The sequence below is a fragment of the Phyllopteryx taeniolatus genome, chromosome 18 (assembly GCF_024500385.1).
Source record: "Phyllopteryx taeniolatus isolate TA_2022b chromosome 18, UOR_Ptae_1.2, whole genome shotgun sequence".
In the NCBI taxonomy this organism is placed as follows: domain Eukaryota; kingdom Metazoa; phylum Chordata; class Actinopteri; order Syngnathiformes; family Syngnathidae; genus Phyllopteryx; species Phyllopteryx taeniolatus.
This window is the reverse complement of record NC_084519.1, coordinates 12,217,966-12,242,208: the sequence shown is the minus strand read 5'-3', so window position 1 is coordinate 12,242,208 and position 24,243 is coordinate 12,217,966. Positions and strand designations below refer to the sequence as shown.

The following is a 24,243-nucleotide window of genomic DNA, read 5'->3' as shown; positions in this document are numbered from 1 at the left end:
TCTTCATAAAGGGCGAGTGACAGAAATGCCTCACTTGAGGACATTTACACCAGGTTAAATTTTTCATGTAAAGGCCTGAAGAAGGAGGGGGGGGAAACGCGACCACACACATTTGTCACCCAAAAAAAGTGTGGAAATTTAATATTTTTTAAAAAACGATAAAATTGATTTGCCTTTCATTCATTTAAGAATTGAAATAAATGAATACAAATAAATATAAACTAACCAATTTTAGTGGGGAAAATGGTGAAATTATGCCAACATATATTTAAGGACTCCTGATAATGTAATTGTTTAGCGGGCCGGATTAAAGAACGGAGCTGGCCGTATGTGCCGACCCCAGGCCGTACTTTGCTCACCCATGCTGAAACGAACAAAAGTGTGAAACACTTCTAATCGGGATGCGTTGAAGTAGAACCACAATCAGTCAATGTGAACTAAGCGTTATTATCTATTTCGGGAAACAGCGACTTACTTTTGGTCAAGTCACCAGATAGTGGGGTTTTGGTTTGTGTTTTGAAGGCATCTGTAAGCACGAGGTTGTTTGTGTTTTGACGCCATCTGTAAGCACGAGGATTTTGCTTGAGCAAACTACAAAGAAAATAATTGTAACACGTTGTTGTTTTTTCCAAATCGTTAAATGTTGGTTCCTCGGATTTTCTTAGTTGTTCAAAATAAATGGAAAAGGAGTGGCCCGTACGGGGATCGAACCCGCGACCTTGGCGTTATTAGCACCACGCTCTAACCAACTGAGCTAACCGGCCATTGGACACGGAATTTGTAAATTGCTTTATATAGGTACACGGTCGGCTTGTCGCTGACAAAGACGTCAGTTGCATCTGAAGGCTTTCCTCCAGTGTGTTCTTAACAATTGTTGAACTGATCTCGAAAAGGAGAGCAGAATTCAGAACATTAAAAAATGCAATTTTTTTTGGGAGAGAATACAGTGTCATGAGAATAAATGCGATATCAAACACACTATTATGAAATAGCATTCCATGAGATATAAGTAGGCCAGCAATATTAATAAAAAGTAAAGGGTGTAAAACTTTACTGTAATATGTTCCATTAAATCATTTTCCAATGACTTAAGATTCCATTTTAGACATTTAAATGTTCCAAGTCAAAATTTGATCAACTCGATTAACCCAACCGATTTCAATGATTCTTAATTTTGAATTTCATATGATCTTTTTTTGTTTTCATCTGTAAAAGTAATATTTTGTGTTTACGTACCAGATGATAGACCATACAGTGCTGAAAATCAGAGCTTTCTGCTTGTTTTTAAATTGAGTATGCTTTGAAAGCGCATTTAATTAATCAGTATGATTGCAAAGGATCTTACATCAGTTTGATGTACATTTTAAAGGCTCTTTCTTTGACACAAAGACCGAACATGTCACTGAGACACAACTTTAGTCTCCTTGGTGACATCTACAACCTTAAGATAAAATAATAATAATAATAAATAGACAAGTCGGCATCTATCCAAACACGTATTTTCTCAACAAGGTGGTTATCTTCATATCAAATACAGGTACTGTATGTAAAATCTTCTATACATTTTTTTATCAACGCAAAGGCAAAATTTCTACTGGGGTCATTCCACAATTGGAGAATAATATAAACACTAACATTTATAATTTCTAATTTAATTATCATCAAGTGTACATTTTTTTTTTTTAAATCTTGTTATTGGAAAGTATTAAGCAGCCAGTACTCGCCAGAAATTCCTGCAGGTCCTTTAAAGTTGCTGTCGGCCTGTTGGCAGTCTTCCGACCAGTTTTCTTCTCGTCTTTTTATCAATTTTGAAGTGATGTCCAGTTAATGTCAAAGTTGTACTATAAGATGTTTCACAAAAATATGGCATTTTCCAAAAACTAGACTGTTTACAGTGTTATTATGTCAAAAGGACTAAGAAATAGGTAATCAAAAACTCTAGTTTATGATGATTGTGATGTTGCTTCATTTAATAATAAAAATATTAAAAGAACAACTGCAAAAAGTAATCACGTGTCACAGTTTACAGCAGAACAAGTTTATTTCACTCACCGCAACGTCTGCGTTTTATTGCTCATTTAAAGCCACGGGTGGCCTTGCAATTCACAGTCCAAATATACAGGGTTTGAGGGCAAAAGAAATGCAAATGTTATTTTTGTTTTTGTGGATTGCCTCCTTTTCACAGCAGAGTTAAAAAAACAAAAATGCATTTTCCCTCCTTAGAAATAGCAATCGAGAACACACTACATAAAATCACAGCAGGTTTCGGCAGGCCTCATGTCCAGGCTGACACATCAATCCAGCTCAAAGCACAGCAAACTGATATGTTGACAGTATATGCCAAAAATACATACAGTATAATGAGGCTGAGGGTGTCTTTTTTTTAAAAATATGAATACTATGTTAAAAAACAAGAGCTATATGCTGCAGGTTGTGCTTTAAGAGAGCCAATGACTTAGAGGCTTGTGCAATTATTACAAGGTGGAGCCTGGTTTCTCTATCATAAATTCTACAATTGAATCATTTGATTTATCACAAAGGTTAAGTTTGACTTTATAAAGGCTACAAAGTTTGACTTTGTAGCTACACGTTGTCTAAGACAATAAAGCAGCTGCATATAAATGAATGTTAAACAGTATGTCTCATTGATAATTTCAAAGTATGTGAAACAAGAAATATAACAGTCAGCGATAACCGTACTTCTTCCTATAGTGCCATTGGCCATTTAATTACTAAACTGCAGAGTACCAGATGTCCATTACTGGCCATTACGTATTTGAAGGGTACATTTAAGATACATTTCTACAAACAGAATGTTCTTTTCCCCCCAATCCCGAATTCTTTAAACGCAAACTAAATTGCGTGTCTGCTCTACAACACTGTGTGTAGTAAAACCCCACACACAGTAAATGTAATTAGTGCCACCACCTATTGTTTTGGACTGCAGGGACAAAGAAGGGATGTTTACTGTTAGTGTAGCATTCGGTTTAAGTGCACACAGGGATGAATTGGTCGCAGGGCGTTTAGTCAAAGGGAGTTCACTATTTGAGGGAATACGGTAGTTTGTTAATGATTACAACTCAGGTGTGTTAATACACAGCCAATTAGCTTATTAGCACTGATAGCATTAAATGGCTCCATTTGTGTGAATTTAGCACTTGTGCAATATATTGCTATTTCTTCATTGATATAATAGACTACCTCTTTATTATCATTTAGTTTGTAGACAGTATTGTTTGCTTGCCTCACATTGCTCAATTTTAGAGTCTTCCATTGACTTTAAAACAGAGAAGCTGAAAATGTAATGATGAAGTGACTTGATTGAGTCAGCCTATCCCTGAATCAGTCAAAAATATTCGTCTTCGTCTCTTCGGGACATTATCAGCTGCCTCCTGGGACCCGTGAGGTGAGGGACACTGGAGGGAGAGTCCAGCACTCCCGAGTCCAGTTTAGGGGTGGACGTGTAGCGCGGCCCTACCCGGTCGATTAGCCCTCGGATGTCCCTGTGAAGAGCCGGATCGCTTGGAATAGAATTGAGACGCGCGCCCTGTTCCGAACCGCCGGTGTCCCGGTCCAAACGGGGGTTACTGGTGCTGCTGGGAGACTGGGGATCAGCGCTGAAGTACAAGGTTGAACTGGACTCCGTGGGGCAGAAGTACGGCTCGGGACTGTCTCCAAATACAGATTTGCCCTCGGGCGAGCTGCGCTTGAAATCCGATGCGGGTGACTCCAGCGGACTCTCCATCTCCAGACTGTCATCCTCCGCTTGTTCGAAGGAAGTGGGTTCGCTCACAGTCTGGAACTCGTCTTTGCAGTCCGACAGGGGTGCCAAGCCTTGCCCCTGAGACTCGGAGGTGGAGACGCCCTCGCAGTTGCCCCCTGCGGAGCTGGTGATGCCTTCGTTACTCTTAAACTCCTGGTTGTACTCCTCCAAGTCCAGTATGGCCGCCGCTCCACCTGCTCCGTACGCTCGGTTGATCTTCCCAAGGTCGCCTGTTTTGAGGGCCAGCCGGATGAGAAGCCAGTGATGGTGGTAGCAAAGACAGGAACTGTTAGGCCTCCCCGGGCACGTACTCGGATGCTCCAGCAGTGAACCTGCCACTCCGGAGAGGGAGAAGCTGCCATGGTTTTGTACGCTGCCAACTGGAAGTCTTTTGTCCCCGAGAGAGAAGGAGGATTCCCCTCGTTCAATGCAGGTACTAGCCATGTGGTTGTGGTGGAGACCCTGGGCGATCTCTGTTGACTTGGGATGCAGGAACCGGTAGTAGACAACCAGGGAGGTAGCGCCTGGTGACCAGAGAGACGGGGGACCATTTTTTGAAGAAATATATTGCAGAAAGTTATAAGTACTGTAGGATTGTAGATGAACAACAGTGCATCTGTTGTAAATCAACATTTTCAGAACAAGTTAGTGACATGGAAAATTTTCTGTGGTATAGCACCTACATCTTGGCACATTAAATGCTTTTTCACAGTGGTTGGTTATCACTAATTTGCATGACCAAGTAAAAAATGAAGTTTTTTGTCTAATGCTTTTTAATGTTGTTGTATACCCGGCTAGTAGTTGACAATGTCACTTTGTAAGAAACACTACGCAAGTGCAGCAACTGCCCGTCCTGGTTCTTATCCGAAATCATCCTTTTGAATATCCTTTGGCATATGCGTGAGTTTGAAATCAATTAGTAATTTAGTAGTAGTAATTCTACACCATCAGCTGTGACTCACCAAGGATAAAACTACATAGGACAGTGACGGGGAGGGTCATGTTGTCCCAAGATGCTTCACTAAGTAAGTCGGAGGCGGCCAGCAGCAAAGTGGTGTTCTCGATGAGCATGAACTGAAAGAGAAGAACAAGGACACACCATCATCATGTCAAATTAGTTATGATATCGACAAGGAGGCAAAATTAAGTTATTGATTTGGTCTCAACTTGGATTGCTGGGCCACTGGCCTGAAATCAAACACGCACCGTCTATAGCATCGAACACTACACTACCAGTGCACCAATCTTACTACTCTGCTACTATTCTTTGTAATAAGATAAAAGGTGCGTATTAAAAGCGGACGTGTGTTATCGGACGTAGCGCGACTGCTTCTTACTGTATAAAAGCTGGCCATGCGGAAGCGCGACGGCCCATCTTTGACATTGAGAAAGAGGAAGACGTGGACTAGCCCCAGGAGGCTGTTGAAGGCACGCCAACACCAGGGCCCGGTGCAGATGTCTGGTTGTTGTGATACCAGCCAGAAGGAGGCAGTCAGCCAGTGAAAACCTGCAGGTCAATGTAAAAATAGACGAGGATGTGCAAACGCAATAGGAGCGTGTGTATCAAGCTGGAGTTGAATAGTGTAAAAGATACCACACAACTCCCACATCAGCGCAGTTTAATGAGCTGTATCAAAAATGATAATCATGTTCAGTTTTGACCGACAATGCCAATTATTACAGTCTGCTTGCGTTGGGGCCCGATTATGGCAGTCACCCACTAGATCCAATAGACTGAGCCACAGCGTGCTGTGCTTGAACTTTGTAATGAGCATTACTGCCATCTCCAGGACTGGAGAACAGCATTGTCGGTAGAGCTGAAATACATGATACATAGAGGCATTGTTTAGTATTCATTCTGTAGTACTGCACACGACAACCTCAACCAAACGTGTTACTGAATACCTCTCTTCTTTCTTTACGGAATTGTGTAGGCGTGTATGTTACTGAACAAAATCATCCATCCATGCATTTTCTATAACGATTCTCCGACTTTGACTTTGAGCGTGAGGACTGGCTGCCAGCCAATCGCAGGGCATACAGTATATAAACAAACAACTACACTCACATTCATAACCATGGACAGTTTGAACTTCAATAAACCAAACATGCACGTTTTTAATTTTACTAGTCAGACAGCTAATGTGCTCCTCACCTGCCACACCGCAGACCCACCAGTTGAAAACCCTGGCGAAGAACATGAGGCACGTCACCCTGGCACCCAGCATGCACGCCCTCCACACCAGCTGGCAGAGCAGGGCCGCCGGAGGCATGGCGAGGTGGCCCGGCCGGATGAGACAGCAGGCACGGCTGTACAGCACCAGGGCCCAGGAAACGGACAGCACACAAAGACCACAGCAGTAGGCCACTGTAAGGAAAACAGAAATACTGTAGTGCATCATTTCCTACTCAAGAGTTTGTAAACATATGGAGGCAATGGGAGCTTGCAAGATGTGCTCACCTGGGGACATGATGCCCACGTCGGTGGACATGACGATATAGGCCTGCAGTAGGCTCTGGGGCAGTGTGACCACCATTGCCTCCAAGAGCCAAAGTGCAGCGACGTCCGCCTGCAGCATGACCACAGCGCCGAGCTCTGACACTGAGCCGTGCATGCGTGACACGTACCTCATACAGTCCCACAGCCTACCAGCAGAGGAAGACATAGACACACTTGAGATATCACTACCTTCCTGTTGGGACTCCATGCATTACAGTACAGTTGACACAGTTGCTATCATTTTTTTCGACTGTATAACCCACCCCATATACTACTGGGTCAATGGCAAGTCTGACTTGTGTTACCATGAAGCCCGTGGGTGGAGTCTGAGCAATGACTAGAGTGGCTTTTAATAAAGGCGAGCACCCATTAAGGCTGTTAGCGCCCACGGCATAGGTAACTTGCACATCTAATTAATGCTGAAAGGTATATCCAGGTTTCGGAGCAATATGTGCTGCCAGCCAAGCAACATCTTTTTCAGGGACAATGCCAAGCCACATTCTGCATGTGTTACAACAGTTATACATCAAGGAAGAATGAGAAAGAATTCCACAATTAGTGTCCTCAGTTCCCAAACGCCTGTTGAGTGTTGTTAAAAGGAAAAAAAAAAGGGCCCATCACAGCTTTTTTGGAAATTGTTGCAGGCATCAAATTCAAAACAAGTGAATATTTGCCCACAAAAAAAAAAAAAGTTGATCAGTTGGACCATTAAATATGTTCTCTTTGCGGCGTATTCAGTTGAATATAGGTTGAAAACGATTTACAAATCATTGTATTCTGTTTTTATTTACATTTTACACAATTTCCCAACTTCTGTGTCAAGGGTGCTCCTTCTGCAAAATGAAAACATGAGTCTCGCGTGACTTCAAACTAAAAAAATTGTGTGACTTAAGCATATTTTTCCTGAAAAAATTGGTTGAAATTTCTAGACGTTTCACTGGATACCCTTAACACATGTCATTTTAATTTCAGAGGTGAAGACTGTCTTACCGTTTGAAAATACCCAAGTGAAGAATGTGTATGGTCGAGAGGTACCATCGCCTATCGTCGCCGTCATCGTAGTACCATTTGACGCTCAGCAGCTGAACTGCAGTACCCGGGAGGAAGAGCCCCAGCGTGAAACCGGCCCACCGTGTCTCATCGTTCCAAAGGTAAAACCCTATACAGTAGATCACTGCACAATGCACAAAAATAATAATGAATACACCAACGAGAGAGTGGAGATATTTTAATGTGCAGTGAAATGAAAGCACAATTGCTCTACCTAGTGCATAAGTTGGCAAATTACAGTTCCCCCTCAACTCTTAAACATAATAATGACCGGATATACAATATTAAGACCTCATACAGGGTGTACTACAAATAAACATTTTGTAGCTCCCAACAACTGTGGTGAAATACTCCACTACTTGAAAACACAGCATGGACATTGAAGCATTTTCAAGATTTTTGAGCACCCTTGTCAACTCAGTCAGCATTTTTGTGAGCTTTCGAACAGAGTTGCAGTTTTGAACAGAGTTGCAGTGCACCGATACGCCTCACCGAGGTGAGCTGTCCTCTAATTGAGCAAGTATGTTATGCAAGAATAGACTTGGTTACGCTGGGGTTGTAATCATTTGCCTGTGTTATGGCACTACGCTTGTCAAGGACAACGGAGGGCTCCTTTTTTTTTTTTTGTCGTGATTAGTGTGATTAGAAGTTCTGTGACGCAACGACCCCTGTGCAGCATTGGGTGTTGGTGTTCAAGCTTGGTGCCATTGACAGAAGTCATACTTCACATTCACCCTCCACTTTCGTGCACTGTCCTTGGCCCATTGATTTGCTGAGTCAGCGAGTCATCAGACCTGTTCTCAATGCAGAATGATTGTTTTACACAGTTTGAGACAGTTTGACATGCTAGCACAGCTGAATATATACAAACAATAATACAAATCGCAAGACAGAACCCCTCAATGCTTGTTAGTGCACTGCTCAGGTAGTGTGATTTTTTTTTTAAAGATGTTTTACAAACATAATTCTTTAGTCTAAATAGTGTGTGCCAAAAATGTTAACTCGTACGGACCAGTTTGATCAAGGATATCACCTCAGCTTGCTATCCAAACTTCATGATAATGGTCAACGGATACAAAGTTACCCAAGTATAAGTCATATTTGTATTTTAATGCATGAGCTTTAACTTTCTTTGGAAATAAATCTTGCCGTCATAACTCATTAACTAACTAAAGGGTCCCCTCAAAAACAAGTATACGGTATATATATTGGGTCACAGCCAATTGCAGGGCACATACTCGGTGTGTCAGAAAAGTTCCAAGACTAGTATCATAAAAGAAATACTTCAACCCACAAACTACAAGTTTTCCTTGTTAATGTGGGCCAGATGGTCAACCAGCACGTCTACATAGAGGGAAAGAGGCGAGAATCGTGGCTTGTTCAGCATGACGACACGCGGCCTGCTCGCAATGCCCTCTGAGCATCCGACAGTTCCTGCCCGAGAACAACATCGACGTGCTGGAGCAACCTCCCTACTAACCCGACCTAGCTTCGTGTGATTTTTAAGGGGTCCTCAAATTCAAATTGAATACAGTTTTGTAGTTTTAGATTTTTATCATAACAATTATTCCAATAATTTGTCGTTTAAAAATAATCGTACTGCAACAAAAGTCCATTTAGTGAGTATCCCTTATTGATAGCAAGGTAGTCTATATTTCCAATATAATATTTGGTATTTTTATTGGGAGCTGAGGACCCCTAAAGGTCAACTCCTCGAATCCTAGAATAGAAACCTGCATCACGTTAGCGTCATCGTTGGAATAGTGGTCCAATCAGCACCACCCTTACAAGCATGCCTGCATTCCTCGCAGCCGAGCGTCAAATAGAAAACCCTCATCAAAATCGAACATCCAACTGTGTCGGATATGAAAAATAAGAGTCGACGTGCTTTTAGTCTCCGCGCATCGACGGCCCACACTTACGAGCGCTCCTCTCGGCCGCGATGACCAGCGCCGACACGCCGAGCAGCGCCGCCTGGCACCAGGCGATCCAGCGCTCGCTGCGCCGGGCGGCCGACGGCCTCCTGCGGCCCACCGCCTCGGACGTACCGATCATGGTGCCGGGCGGCCGGGGAGGCTCGGAAGCGGCGCCGTTATCCTGCGCATCCTTTCTTCTCCCGCTGCTCGCCTCCTGTCCAAAATAGATGACGTCACCGCGCACTTTTAAAGGGCCACACTCACCCACGCCGCCGCTGTGGGCCCTTCACCCTCTTTGCGAAAATCATAACTGCATACTTTGAAGCCCGCCGGATGCATGTTCATTTATAGTCTCTGCATAGTTTTGGCCAATTATTTCATCAAATGCTCTGTGTGACTTTCATTCCTTGTGCTCCAACATTCAGCTGGACTCAAATTGCAACTTTAAAAAGGTATCAGGTGGCCTATTGTCCAAGCAGGCTATCCAATGATATGATGGAGGAGCACCTCCAATTCACTTGCCAGGCACCGCGGTGGTAAATATCATCGGCTTCCCATTCTAAGACTAATAAGTCAATCTTATTTAAATCCTCCCCTTTTACCCCTTTACTGTTACCTAAAGTTAATGAATTATCCATCGTGAAGCGCTCAGGTTCATTGAAGACTCTAAATTAACCTTTTTTTTTAATCTATTGTTAAAGCAGCTCTGTCCTCTCTCCGTCTATATTTGCAATGTGAAATGGAAGGTGTACCTTAAGCAAGTGGTTTACATTATGTGGTTGATGCAAGCGCACGTGCCAGTCCGTATGGAAATAAGAGTAACAATGCTGAAATGAATACACTGTGTTGCCTTTTGAATTTTCTGCCCATTCTAGCGAATTAAACTTCTAAACTATATTACTGTGTTTCCTTTCATAGTGACCTCCCCTTGTAATAGACGCCAAATTGTAATTGTTAGCCACATCGTTCACTTGAAAAATTCAACGCTCCGCTCCAAAATAGACACCAACTCTTATTCTCTTCAGGCAAAGTAGATGGTGCCAGTAGCACCATGTGCCACGGTAATAGTCACACACAAACGGACATGGCATCTGTAAAGCTGAAGTTTGCAATGGAATTTAAAATCAAAATGCTGCAACATTTCATCATTGACCCAAACTTTGTGCGCATGTATACACGTACACAAATATAAGTATGTATTCATTATAATACATGTGTGATATATTATAAAATGTATTTCCACAAATTTAAAGTATCCTCTTAATTCACATCTTTCCCTTTCTAGAAGCCTGATACTAATGCGCCAAGCCACTATATGAGTTGATAGAGTAAGTCTGAAACTAGCTGCCCCATCATGTTGAAAGCTTGTTAACGAGGTGAAGGGTTGACAGTGACAACATTCTGTTGTAAATACATCCCTGAGCCCATACACAGGAAGTTTATCTACGCCCTCAATCCCTGACGTAAGCATGGCCCGCTCACAAAAGGGCATCGCTACACAAACAATGGAGGCTTCCTCTTCACACAGTCATACTGCTGCTTTATTTGTATCTTTAATTAGAAGATGTATAAACACACACCCTTTCTCACTCTGTAACCACTAGGAATAAAAACATTGTTGATGCATAATCACACGTTTGGCTGACATGACAATACAGCGATGTATAATGTCACGGAACCCTGTTTGTATAGATCAATATGAACAACTTAATAAATTAGCAAGTTTTTATACATTAAACCAACAGAGTCCCAGGCTGTGCTGATGGAGTCTTGATACTTCACGTGTGACAATGGTTTATAGATGAGGCTTTACCTCAAATAGGACAGTGGCAGACAGCTGCTGAGTTGACCTGTAAGGATTATATGGCTGGATTAGCAAATCCGTCTTCAGGCTCTGACATGCAGCCTGACTCCCGCTTGATGCTGCTTGGATGCAGAGGTAGAGGAGGTCCGTGGCGGTTTTGGAGAAGTGAACCTTTCTTTGCCGATTCAAAGAGTTCAAAGGCCCCCGTGGCGCCGTCCTGTTGGTCGGAGGTGCGAGTGTCCATCCTTTGTATGAGGTCGAGCACATCCCTCTTGTCCATCTTGGCCTCCGCCGCCATGGCCTCCAGCTGCTCCGCCGCTTCGCTCACGTCGAACCTCTCGATCTCCGAGTTGACTCTGTGGAGCTCTTCGGGGGAGTGTTTGCGCGAAGGGGAGGGCGAGAGAGGGCAGAACCCCTGGAGGTGCACCTGAAGGCTGCACTGATGGAAGTAGGCACAGGGGCAGCGGGGACACCGATACGGACGCTCCCCGGTGTGGAGGCGTTTGTGGAGCTTCAGGTGGATGAACTGAGTGAACCGGGCCGGACACAGCTTGCACTGGTAAGGCCTCTCGCCGGAGTGCAACCTCTGGTGGGTCTTTAAATTACTGGTGCTGCTGAATCGCTTGTGGCATACCTGCATCAAGCAAGGAGAATACGTAATTTCCAGGCTATGTATGAAATAAGAGAGGGCTCGTTGAAAAACCTACCTTGCACTCATGGGGCTTCTCTCCAGTGTGAACCAGGTAGTGTTTCTGCAGGTGGGCCAGCTGAGTGAAGTTCTTGTTGCAGGTTTGGCATCTGAAGGGACGCTCGCCGCTGTGCACTCGCAGGTGGACCTGAGGACAGCACTTGTTAATGTTAAAATCCTCCAAATAATATCAGTGTTTTCTAAATTGATCATGCAACGTCATACCTTGAGGTTTGACAGCTGGCCAAAGACCTTCCTGCAGATGTTGCACTCGTACCGGATCTTTCCGTTCTGCCTGGTGAGAGGGTACGACAAGGTCTTGTAGCCAATCACGCGGTCTTCTCGTTTGGCCTTCCTGAGGTGCAGTGCATCCGCTGTGTTGCTTTGCATGGCCGTAGTAGGTTTGGAGGGGTCACGGTCTAATGAAGCCGCCGTACCCATTGGTGGAGAGCATCCTCCAGGCGCGAGCGAGGGTTGCGCTCTGCATGGGGCGGTGACCACGGACGTTGCGCCGGATGTAGATGGTAAAGGGACGTCTGCATCTCCGGGATGCTCGGATTGAATCTCGAGGTAGTTTGTTCTTTGGGACAGGAGGTTCTTTTCATCTTTGGTCTCCCCATTTGGAGAAGGAATGAGGTCTTCTTTGGTGTTTGATAGTGCAAGGGTCAAGTTCTTGTGTCCCGGATGGAGGAGGTTTGCATAGCCGTCAAAAGGAAGCAAATGAGCGGAGAGTGTCAGGTAGGGTTTTAGTCGATCGGTGTAGGACAGGTAGGGGTGAGGTAGAGTTGAGTAGTGGGGTAGGAGATAGGGAGGGTGGCTCAAGGCAGGATAAACCTGATCCGGTACTGAGGGTTCTGGGTAAGGTTTGGCTAGGACATGACTTGGGCTGTGCTGGAAGCTGCAATGCAAACCAGAAGGAATATGGCTGCTTAGATCTGGCTTTTTAGCAGCCGGAGGACTACAGGATGGTAGAGGGGGCAGAGCTGCATATCTATGGACGGATTCGGACTGCGACTGAATTGGGTAGACAATTGGGAAAACTGTGAGGTTACCCAGGGATAAGGAACCGTCCATTTGTCGATGAAGGCTAGCGAGGGGCTTAGGGGGCTCTTCTCGGAGGATTTCAGTCACACTGTGTCCTCGTTTTTCTGTCGTCTTCTTCTGTGATTGGCGACGCTCTGTTGGCGAAACAAACAATGCTTAGAATATTAGAGCAAGCACAAAATATTTTTCTAGGAAGTGATATGAAAATGTAAGCTCTATATTACATTCAACTGTATCTAAGTTCATCAGTCAGTTTATGAAAAATCACAATGTAAAACTCTTTAAGATTTTGGTTTAAGGGTTTATTTCCTAAAACCCAATAGGTCTCGGTTAAAAGGTAAATCTCCGACCAGGCAGAACAATCCTAAATGTGTAATTGAATCGAAAAAATAGGATGATTGTGCTCTGCAGGTCCACTCCAGTCCTATAGGTGGTGGTAGGGGATGCCAACATAGAAAGCCTTTAAGATGCTCAATCTGCTGTAACCCCCCAAAAAAAAAGTCTAAATTCCTCCGTTAGCGAGGAGAGGGGGGAGGGGGGGGGGGGAGAAATGGGTGAGAAATTACATTTTTGCAACTAAATTCAAATATTTTTCAAGAATAAATATCAGTCATTTTTTCAAGGAAAAGTTGCAATATTTGGAGTTTATTCATTTATTCTTGTAAAATTATACATTTACATTTACCCTCATATTCCAACTTTAATCTTGGATTTGTATGACATTTTATTGTAACTAACAAACTTTGTTTTCGGGTCACACTGAAAAGATAACAAAAATTCAGAGAAAAAAGTTGTAAAGTTATGGGAATAAAGTCCTAGTATTACAAAAAGGGCAATATCTTTATTATTTTTTTAAATTATAACTTTGAATGTTTTCCTCTAAACATGGTAACTTTATTGCTTAAATTACGTCTTTTTATTGTAACTATCTAAACATAAAGGCCAAACTAAAAAGAAAAAAAGTAAAATTATGAGAAAAAGGTTGTAAAGGTATGAAAATAAGGTGCAATATCTTTAATTTTGAAAAAAATATCACTTTAAATTTTTTTCCCCTCCAAATATGGTGACTTTATTCCTTAAATTAAATGTATTTTTATTATAACTAACTAAACATTACGGCCAGACTGAAAGGAAAACATATTAAATTATGAGAAAAAGGTTTTAAAGTTATGAGAATAAATTCAAAATGGTAAAAGAATTCTGATAAAATTAAATGTAAAAAGTGCACCTTTTTCATGTAAGGCAAAAATGTGTATGGGTCCTGTGAATTACTTTTTATGAAATGTTACTAAAATGGACACAGAGTTGCCGGAAGATTGGAACCAAACCTTTTTGAACCTGAAGCAAAATACCCATTCTGTGATGAGGTCACAAGTAGCACTGCTTTGCTAACCCACTCCACATATGTATACCTGCAGGGTTCACCTATTCTTCTTTAACGCATTTAGTCCCCCGCAAACACATAGTGCAACCCTTATCTACGACCCCACCCCCCCTCAACCGTCCCCCAAACGTCCCCCCTACCCCACGTGCTCACACAACCCTGGGCAAACAAACAGCCGACACTCAGTGACACTCAGACATCAGTCTGTCAGCGGGTCGCCCTGTCAGGAAGTTCAAGTAGGCACTGGAGCGCTTCCTACTTCTCCTCCTCCTTAAGAGCCAAATAAATAAGAAGAGTTGTGCCAAAATGCTGTCAACAACTCAGGCGACCCTGCATTCGGCAATATGCATGTGAGTGTGCGTCACTGACCATTTTGGTGTGTGGATGCCTTTCACTCTGGAAGCATGTGCACTCTTTGTGTTTGTGAATGGAGAGGCACGCGCTTTGTGTGGCAACGAGCTGACAGCTGTGTTTCTATGCGGCGCTCAAGAAGAAACTGACACAAGACCAGAAATTGGTCTCGTCTTACCTACGCGGACTATGGCTACACCTGGGAACGGGCCCTCTATTCAGCGAGTCCACTCCTCTTTTGTGTACCCAACCAACAAAAGGGACGTGGGCGTGACTGAGCCGCTTCTTAAACACCCGCACAAAGAGTGTGCCAGTCGGCCACTTGTTTGATTGCGAGTATCATCCTTGAGTGACAAAAGAATAGTTCCCATTTTGGGGGCTTTTTTTTTTTTTTTTTTTACTGAAAATTAATTTCAAAATGTTGATATTTTAGCTCAATTATCAATATTAGCAATTATCAATCTGGAAATAGCATTTTGATACTCCAAATAATTGTACTGTATTATTTCTCTTATTGAACCACAAACAACATGGTGCGATTGTCAAGGAAGAAGCAGATTTCCGGCGTCGCTGTGTATTACAGTATAATAACAAAGAGATGAACCTGGTGAGAGTAGAAGCGAGAGGGTGGGTATTTCAGAGGCTGTTGGCAATAATAGCATTGACTTCACTCATTGTGTTTAAGCAACAGAGACTCTCAACGCTTCGCTTTTGAGCCACAGGTAAATATGAAATTATAAATGTAGTTTAAAGTATTATTGTACTTGGAAACATTTATTTAATTTTTTTTGTGAAAGATCACTGTGATACAACATGGCATTTTTGATTGGCCTTTACATCTACGACGTCGCAATACCTGTGATTCACCTGTGCTTCAAATATCAAATCACAGCAATACTAACTATTACACAGTTCAACGCTTACCTAGGTCGTCAATGATACATGTCAAACACACCGAGAAACGATGTACAAAAAACTGTTTTGCATGTGTGTTGCTTGATAAAGTCCTTGATGTCGCCAACTACTGGCCTGGGATGCATATTACAGCCCGTCCAGTCATTTTTGCACATTTGTGCAAAAAGGATGTTATCCGTTGCATGGAACTTTTCAAAATACATAAAAAAAAATATATATATATATATATATATATATATATATATATATATATATGTATATATATATATATATATATATATATATATGTATATATATATTTAATGCATTTTGTCCAGGAACAACCATTCCTTTTCTTCTTAAAACCTAAACAAAAATTCACTAACATCTACTTACCAGCACAGTCCATAGCTAGCTGCCCCAGGGGTGGGTAGTTACAACGCTGGGCTAGTTCCGAGCAGTACCACACCAGCAGCTCCTGACCAGGAAGAAGGGGCTTAATTGTGTAGAAGTAGATGTCCAGACCACTCTGGCACGCGATCAAGTTCTGCTCGTCGATGCCGCAGACCGGGTTCACGTATCGCATCCAGTTGCTCTTCTCTTCATTCAAACCGTCCAGGATGTGGTGTAAGGTCCCATGGGAGAAGACCTGCAGCGAGGACGCAATCACATACGCATTCAGCCGCTGATGACTAATCAGCTTTATGACGCGCTCTCAACACGAAACTATGAAGTCACAGGCCGCCTGATGCTTTTATGGTAAATGCGATATTATCTCTCTGAGATAGGCGCCGCGGGTCTTTATGGCAAAAAGTAACACAGGAAGTTTAAGTAATGAGCACAATGCTGTTTACACTCTCATTGCTACATCACAGATGAATCATCAGTTGTCAATTTTTTTGGGTTTAGTCATCTTCACATTTTATCCCTCACAAAAAACGACTTCATGAGCTTTATTGTGTATTTTACTAAATGATTACTTCTTCAGACTAAAGTTGCCCACTTTTACTGTACTACGTACAGTACGTAGGACATCAAACATTACACTGCCTGATATTCTCTTTACGAGGCATAGGATATAATAAAAGATTATGTATGTTGTTGGTGAACAAGGAATAACTCACTCGAACACCATTACACCAGTGTTATGTTGATTTTACTTTGATTAATAATCAAAACCCAAATGTGAAAGTTGAGTACAGTACAAGGAAAATAATGAATATAGTCTAACAAGTATCCCTTCGTAGATATGTTGTAATTTAGCAGCTCTCCCATCACTAAATTGAATGTATGTAAGCATTCTTGCACGTTGTCGAAGCACTTGAATCACCTCTTATGGTTTCAACTTGTGCAGATGTGTTAGAACGTGAGAGAGTGTGTCATGAAAGTTGTCCAAATGCTGCTTATTTGGAAGGTTCTCAGGCTCAGAAGCCACTTCCTTTTTGCTTCGTGAGTGCGCAAGCGTTCGCTACGCTGGAAAAGTGCGGACGTTTTGTTCGGCGTATTTACTGGCAGAGACGAGCGCAGTGAGGGGAGAAGCGCTGCGTCACTGAAACCGAACAGCTGTGCGCTTGCGCCTTTAGCCAACCGCGTATTGAGTGTATTGACACCTCGGAGATGTCAGAAACTTCACAGGAGGCAAAAACCACAACGGCTAACCAGTCCCGCAGCGCGGCCGCTTCGACGTCTCAGATGGAACGAGAGGATGTTAATGGTTTTCAAAACAAAGCACGCGCTTGTTCACTTACCCTCCAAAAATACTTTCTATTGGCATCTTTCAGCAGCGTTTCATCGGTGTATCTTTCCCCCACTAGAGGCCCAAAGCGTGTCCCTTTCGGTATCAACTCCTTGCTGGTCACTCCGAGCACCTGTCCACAACAGAAGAAGAGTCAACATTTGTATAGTTTACAAATTGAAGGCCCGAGCAAGCGTTTGGACGATTTGAAGAATCTTAATTAGAGGGATATACAACCCTAATTCCAATGAAGTTGGGACGTTGTGTTAAACATAAATAAAAACAGAATACAATGATTTGTAAATCATGTTCAACCTATATTTAATTTAATGCACTACAAAGACAAGATATTTAATGTTCAAACTGACTAACCTTATTGTTTTTGGGAAATAATCATTAACTTAGAATTTTACGGCTGCAACACGTTCCAAAAAAGCTGGGACGGGTGACAAAAAAAGACTGAGAAAGTTGAGGAATGCTCACCAAACACCTGTTTTGAACAGGCTAATTGGGAACAGTTGGGTGCCATGATTGGGTATAAAAGGAGCTTCCCTGAATTGCTCAGTCATTCACAAGCAAAGATGGGGCGAGGTTCACCTCTTTGTGAACAAGTACGTGAGAAAATAGTGAACCGTTTGCATGATTTGCAAATCATTGTATTCTGTTTTTATTTATTTTTAACGCAACGTCCCAACTTCATTAGAATTGGGGTTGTGCAACCAAAGAGGTAAATTAGTGGGGGTATTTCTCCCATTAGAAGCACTTTTTGTTTTCTTTCCTTTTCAGTTGTTAGGTCAAGCAGAATGGAAGATCTGTATCCCTTTTATGCCGGAACAGTTTTACTGTGTCACAGTGGAGTTTTTAAGCTTCTGCTGTGGTTTCTTAGTATTATAATTGAAGTTTATTGATAGTCGAACAGAACAAAGTTTCTGGAGGGGAGAGAGAAACGAAGACAAATTAGAGCATTAGAAGCACTTTTAAATGTAGACATTAGTCGATCTGTCGTGCATGCCTCAAGTTTTTTTTTTTTTATGTTTTCACATCAAGTTGATGTCATGGATCGACCGCTGAAATTTTGGGCGGCAAATGTTTCCTAAAAGTTGTGATCAAATTATGATTGCACAAGATCAAGTGCGTCGATCTGTAATTGAATAATCTGGGTGCGTTCGTGGGACTGGATTTGTATTGCTCTAAATGATTGGTTCACAGATATCCAACAAGCGTAATATGGAAATGCTCTCCACAAAAAGAAAAAAACGCAATCTTGCGGAAAGACAGAGTGACAGATTGTGCTCCTCCCCTTACTCATGCTGAATATTTCAAAAGCCAATGTTTTCTTTCTTGTCTTTCCTCGCATTAAAATTTCACCACTGCTCATGTTCTGTCACATCCAGGTGTGAAATGCACGGCTCTCGCGCCTCCAGGGTGGGGTAGAGAGGATAAAGTATCACGGGCATCTCCCACTGACTATAAGTTAATGTCACCTCGAGCCAGGCGTTCAAATCCCTGTAAGGCAGCTCCATGCCGGTTCTCTTGTGTCACAGGACGCTGTAACAGATCCTAGTCTCTTTGGTGTTAACCAGACTCCAGACAGACAACGTAGTATTTTCACATCTTGACTGCTTCCTCTGATCTCGTCTGACAAAAGCGCGCCCCCACTCTCCGTGCATCATCCATGGGGTTAATCTTTTACCGTCTGCCTTGCTATCTATGATCTCCTGCAATGGGGTTAAACATAAACCACTTTACAACATGCTTGCAAATAAAACTGCCTGATGCGGCTGACCTATAAGGTGGGGTCCCGGTGCCTCTACTTTGCTTTACGGTGTAATTGAGCGCGAGAACAAAAGGGGCTGAGAATCCGAGGTAGCTACTAATCACGCAGACCTCAGGCTATGCGCTGAGGGGCTCGCCAATTGTCTCGGGCTTTGCCTCGACATAGCAAAGGCTGAAATTAGACAACAACGTGTCAAGTATTTCCCACATGGTGATGGATGAGTGGATGCAGGAGTGACGCAAGGTAGCGCAAAACAAGTCGGGATATGACTCTGTGATGAACGAACCTGCGCTGAGTCTAGGCGGCGTTTCAGGGCCAAGTTCCTGGGCAAGGACCTTTCGGCTCGTGTCTTGCTGCAGTTTTTGGACACTTCTTCCAGGGGTTGGTCCTTCACAATGTACGTGCACTTGTCCTCAAAGTCGGCCTCGCTCCACAACGTCATGTCTGTGTCCGCAGACTCTGTCATTGCAACCGCCATGACATCTGTCCTGTGTGGTGACCCTTCAGAGGTTAACATGACTGTGCTGCACTCAGAGGACGAGGCCTGCAGGGAGAACCATTTCAACGGGGTTATTTCCCAGGAGGCCTTTTGCGTGAGTACAAGAACATGGCGGTCATGCTGCAGAAGACAAAAACGCAGTCATAGTATCCAAGAAGTTAAGCCAGTGTGTATTAGTTTAATAACATTCATCAAAACAAACACTTTTTTTTTTTAAGTGACCCACAAAAATATCCGTTATCCACCATGACAAGGCATTTCTATTGTCATGTACTTTACCCTGTTCACCCTAATCAAGTAAAACATACATTTGCACTATTAACAATCAAGCATTAATATGATTAGGGTAATTATGATTAATATGATGAGGTTACTTGCTGGATAAATGCTGTAATGACCTTGTAATTACTGTGTAACTACAACTGTACTGTTTTAATTGAAAAATCTACTTATGAAACCTCCATCCATCCATTTTCTGAGCCGCTTCTCCTCACTAGGGTCGCGGGCGTGCTGGAGCCTATCCCAGCTATCATCGGGCAGGAGGCGGGGTACACCCTGAACTGGTTGCCAGCCAATCGCAGGGCACATACAAACAAACAACCATTCGCACTCACAGTCACACCTACGGGCAATTTAGAGTCTTCAATTAATGCATGTTTTTGGGATGTGGGAGGAAACCGGAGTGCCCGGAGAAAACCCACGCAGGCACGGGGAGAACATGCAAACTCCACACAGGTGGGGCCGGGGATTGAACCCGGGTCCTCAGAACTGTGAGGCTGACGCTCTAACCAGTCGTCCACCGTGCCGCCACTTATGAAACCTTTTTTTTAATAAGATGATCAAGGTAGATTTAGTTAGCAAGCAAAGCAAAGCAAATTTAAATATACCACATTTTCTACACACAGTAACTCAATGTGTTTCCATCATTTAAAAGCATTTAAAAATACAGACAAAAATAAAAGACAGAAAATAACCCCCCAAAAATTGCAGTGCATGAATGATGATTTAAAAGTCAAATTGCGCTAAAATACTTCATCATAACCATGATAAAAAAGAAGAGTTTTCAGCTTGCAGTAAAATTATATTTAATAAATGAGCTATATAGCGACTAAATTGGTTAAAATTATTTTCTGACATGACACTTCCTATAACGGATACGTTAGTATGTATAAATCAGAGAGATCTTGGTGATTGATTCATTACAAATTTGTCTCTTCGATAGCGAAACAGCGAGAGTCAAAGACAGTGAGAATCTACAAGCCAATGGAATGCAATGTAAACACTAACAACGTCAATTCTTCAAATAAAAATCGCATGAAAAGTGTCTGGACTGGTCCACCAATATATAGAGCACTAAAGTAGGAAGGAGCTCCAGGTCACCATCGTAATGAAAACACTATTCTCCTCATTGCAAGCGCAATGTGAATTTGAAACTGTTATTTTTTTTTTAACAGTCAAATTTCTACATACTATCACTTTAAACTGAGAGACAAGAAGAGGCATTTTACAAGATGTTATGGAGCTAAAATTACAGTGAGGACGCAGCAGCCACTTACTTTCCCAGCCTCGGCTATTACCGGACAAACAAACTTCAAAGCGGACCCCTCATGCTCGCTGCCCCTCTGCCCCCACTGTCCCATACATCCTGTGAAAATCCCAGTCACAAACCCCGGAGCTGTAAGGGAGGTTCCTGCGCGCGTCATTCCCCCTGCAGCAACACCACTTTCACAAGGAAACCAGCCAGTGGTCTCAGTGAATCAAACTTCCTCTAGACCAAATGAGGCTCTGTGCTCTCTTCCTCTCTTGTGTACTGACTCTCCCTCCAGTTCACATGAAGATTGGAGACAGATATCTCACCCACAGCCCCCCAACCACTGATGGGATGAAACAGTGAAGACAGAAGAAGCTTTGATTAAAAAAAAAAACAAAAAAAAACAATGCTGGGATATGCCCTCTCAGAACTGCTTCCTCCTCAGGCTCCTCGGGTTGCCACTCAGACGGTGATAAGATAGCAAACACTTAAATGTGAGCATGCACACGTTTGTTAAAACAAATCCTGGACTGGTTAGTCTGAATTTTAAACGTGTGCAAAAAAAAAAAAAAAAAAAAAGTTTATCAAATGTTACTCATAAGCATGTTTTCCGGAACTTTTACATGGCTCATGACCCAAATTCGAAAACATTAAATTACCATCACACACGCAAAAAACACAGATGCATTCATACGCTGGCAAAATGTGGAGTTATTAAGTGTGACTACGTATCAAGAAATTGTTTGGACCCCCTGTGGGAAAGTCGGGGGTCTCCCAAATGATCAGGGCCCCTTGAGAGTTGTCAAGTTTTTTTCCCCCCTGTTCGACGCCCCTGTATATACACACACACACACACACACACAATCTGCTTCTGCAGTTATGTGGCACCTCAAAACGTTGTTTCATAATAACGCAATTTCTCAGATGACTATAATAGGGATAGTAAAACGTTAGAATAAAATGCAATTTTAAAAGGTATATGATGCTGATTCAACCCTGGTTTTAAAGTAACTCAAGTTACAGTTCAATTAAAAATAAGTCGTATAGTACAACTTTAGGGATAAACTAATGATAAAGCACACAACCAACATGAATTTATAACAAACCTGAACCAATCAATAACAGTGACAGCGTGCGTCATTTTACTCAAATAAAACCAATAATAACAGTATGTATTTCGCTGCAATACAGTAACACAATAATCTGTTTACGACATGAACGCACACAAAGCCCTAATCGCACAGTGCCAACGGCGTTAACTTTTCACCCTGTTTTTCTGTCCAAACGTGCGCGCCTCGGAATGAGTGTCACAAGGCTGACAGCTCACTCCGAAACCGTGGATCCCACTGGTGACACAGCAGAAAGCATCTTGTGAAAATCAAGACATGAGTCAAAGGCGCACAGCTGTGACCCCGCGTGTAACGTCATGAAGACGCCCTTTGTCTCTATATGCGCGGCTTGCCGTGATGCAAAAGCGTAAAAGGGCGTACATTTGGGTCCAGCCTTGCGTGATCATTGGCATTGGGTTGGAAAAGGATGGAAGGCACTTACTGTGAAGCCTTGAGAGGAGCCACACATAGGTGAGGTTGTGTGAAGAGCTTGAGTGTGTGTGAGCAACCAGTGGCTCCCTTTCGAAACCTCTCTCTCTCTCTCTCTCTCTCTCTCTCTCTCTCTCTCAAACACTCTCTCGGTCTCGGGCAGCTTCTATCTACCTGTTTGTGACTGACTACACTTACTTTGCCGCTGCACCCTCCTCCCCTTTACCCCTTGACTCCTCCTTGCAGTGTGTGTGTGTGTGTGTGTGTGTGTGTCACTGTCTTGCCCCAAGGCAAAAGGCTTTCTCTAAAGGTGGGGGGCTGTCACCCAGCTATGTCCGGATCAGACAAATACATCTTCATTCTCCCAAACATCTACTTCCATCCGTCTCCGAGCGGAAGACAAGCATGCGCGCTTTGTCTTCGGAAGTGAAGACTGTTAATAGGAGATGACATCATTAGGGGGCCCGAATGCACTAAACAGGCATGGCATGGCATGGCAAGGTGGGCAGGGGTCGTGGGCATGACAAGAGAACTACCTCGTTCCGCTCGCCAAGGGCGCTAATCTGAATTTACGATCTGAGCTTTGTTTCTTCTTTCTGTACTGAAGTTCCTTTCTCACAAGTCTCAGAAAGAACTAGTTTCTCTGCTGAACCTATTAGCCTAACAGTGACATCATATTAGAAAAGGTTTCTCGATTAAAAGAGTACATGGCATTTACTCTCGCCCCCAAATCTAGCCATAAAACTTTAGTATGCAGGATTTTATAGTAAAAAAATGACAATCAAACAATTGAATAAAACAATAAACATAAACAAAACAAAACAAAAATTGACATTTTTCCACTAAATTGGAATGTGACATTTTCTGCTTCTAAGATTTGAATTGTGTAACCTTAAATGTCTGATCAGAATTAAGGCCTCCTTGGCTTGTGATGATTCCATTACATAGCTTAAATGTTTTCACTCAGACACTCGCTGGCATAACAGTACACTGAATACATACATCACGTGAATCTCACGAACAACAGAATGCTGAACTGTGCAGCGGCGAAATGAAGAGTGTTGACTTTTGGTCTGCCATGGACATTGTTTTTGAGATTGAGAATTTATTTGTGCTCGCTTTGTGTACTGAATCTCATTTCTCCAAAGTCTCAGAGAGAACCATTTTCTCTCTCAGACCCTCTAAGCCTAATTCTACGTGACATCGACTTAAAATATGTTTGGCTACCGAAGCTATGACATGGAGACGACGTCACTTACGTAAACATAACTGAATTTTTTTTTTTTTTTTTTTTTTTTTGGCATTGTAAATAACTCCAGTCAGTTTCCTACTAAAGTCAGGAGTACTTTTGGGAGGATTTTGTCATGGCATGCTAATGTGTGTCTATGGGTGGACCCAACAATGGGAGACGCTAATAGTTGCTAATCTAGCAAGTGAATACATTAACAGATGAATGTTGCACTGCAACAATATGTGTGTTGTGCTGCGCGTGTTGACGAGTAGTCCAGCTTTCACTCTCGTCTCCTGTCTTCTTGTCCTGCCTTCCAAAAGCAACATTTACCTTGGCGCCGCTCCAGCCCATTCAAGAAGCGTCTGGATTTCCGCACACATCATTCTCGTGCATGACACGCGACACGCCGCGAACCACCTGCCTTGTGTTTCCATTCAGTGCCGTCATGCCTTCTCCTCGTATGTCGTCCCCCCCTCCCCCCCCCGACCCCCCTACCCTCCGTGCGTCGAAGTCCATTCACATTGTGTGTTGCATGTGC

At 42.9% G+C, this 24,243-nt stretch overlaps 2 protein-coding genes and 1 non-coding gene across 5 annotated transcripts; all 3 read right to left on the bottom strand.

Moving 5' to 3' along the window:
- Positions 1–690: 690 nt before the first annotated feature.
- On the bottom strand, positions 691–764 carry trnai-aau (transfer RNA isoleucine (anticodon AAU)). The gene has a single exon. It is a non-coding gene; the product is annotated as a tRNA-Ile (tRNA).
- Positions 765–2,016: 1,252 nt separating this feature from the next.
- On the bottom strand, positions 2,017–9,507 carry xkr5a (XK related 5a). Its single transcript, XM_061755027.1, has 7 exons — positions 9,236–9,507; positions 7,254–7,437; positions 6,225–6,409; positions 5,919–6,131; positions 5,101–5,270; positions 4,726–4,837; positions 2,017–4,287 (listed from the first exon to the last, which is right to left on the bottom strand). Exons 1-7 carry the CDS (start codon positions 9,366–9,368, stop codon positions 3,347–3,349), a joined length of 1,938 nt encoding a protein of 645 aa, XP_061611011.1. The 5' UTR covers positions 9,369–9,507; the 3' UTR covers positions 2,017–3,346.
- A 1,241-nt stretch (positions 9,508–10,748) lies between these two features.
- On the bottom strand, positions 10,749–22,968 carry prdm1c (PR domain containing 1c, with ZNF domain). 3 transcript variants are annotated; one of them, XM_061755018.1, is made up of 7 exons: positions 22,488–22,968; positions 19,193–19,525; positions 17,143–17,262; positions 15,791–16,043; positions 11,947–12,899; positions 11,741–11,869; positions 10,749–11,667 (listed from the first exon to the last, which is right to left on the bottom strand). In XM_061755018.1, exons 1-7 carry the CDS (start codon positions 22,512–22,514, stop codon positions 11,089–11,091), a joined length of 2,394 nt encoding a protein of 797 aa, XP_061611002.1. In that variant the 5' UTR covers positions 22,515–22,968; the 3' UTR covers positions 10,749–11,088. The 3 variants fall into 3 exon arrangements, with proteins under 3 accessions (XP_061611002.1, XP_061611003.1, XP_061611001.1); XM_061755019.1 differs by having other exon boundaries at positions 19,193–19,450; positions 22,488–22,967; XM_061755017.1 differs by lacking the exon at positions 22,488–22,968 and adding an exon at positions 20,962–21,457 and having other exon boundaries at positions 19,193–19,450.
- Between the last annotated feature and the right edge of the window lie 1,275 nt (positions 22,969–24,243).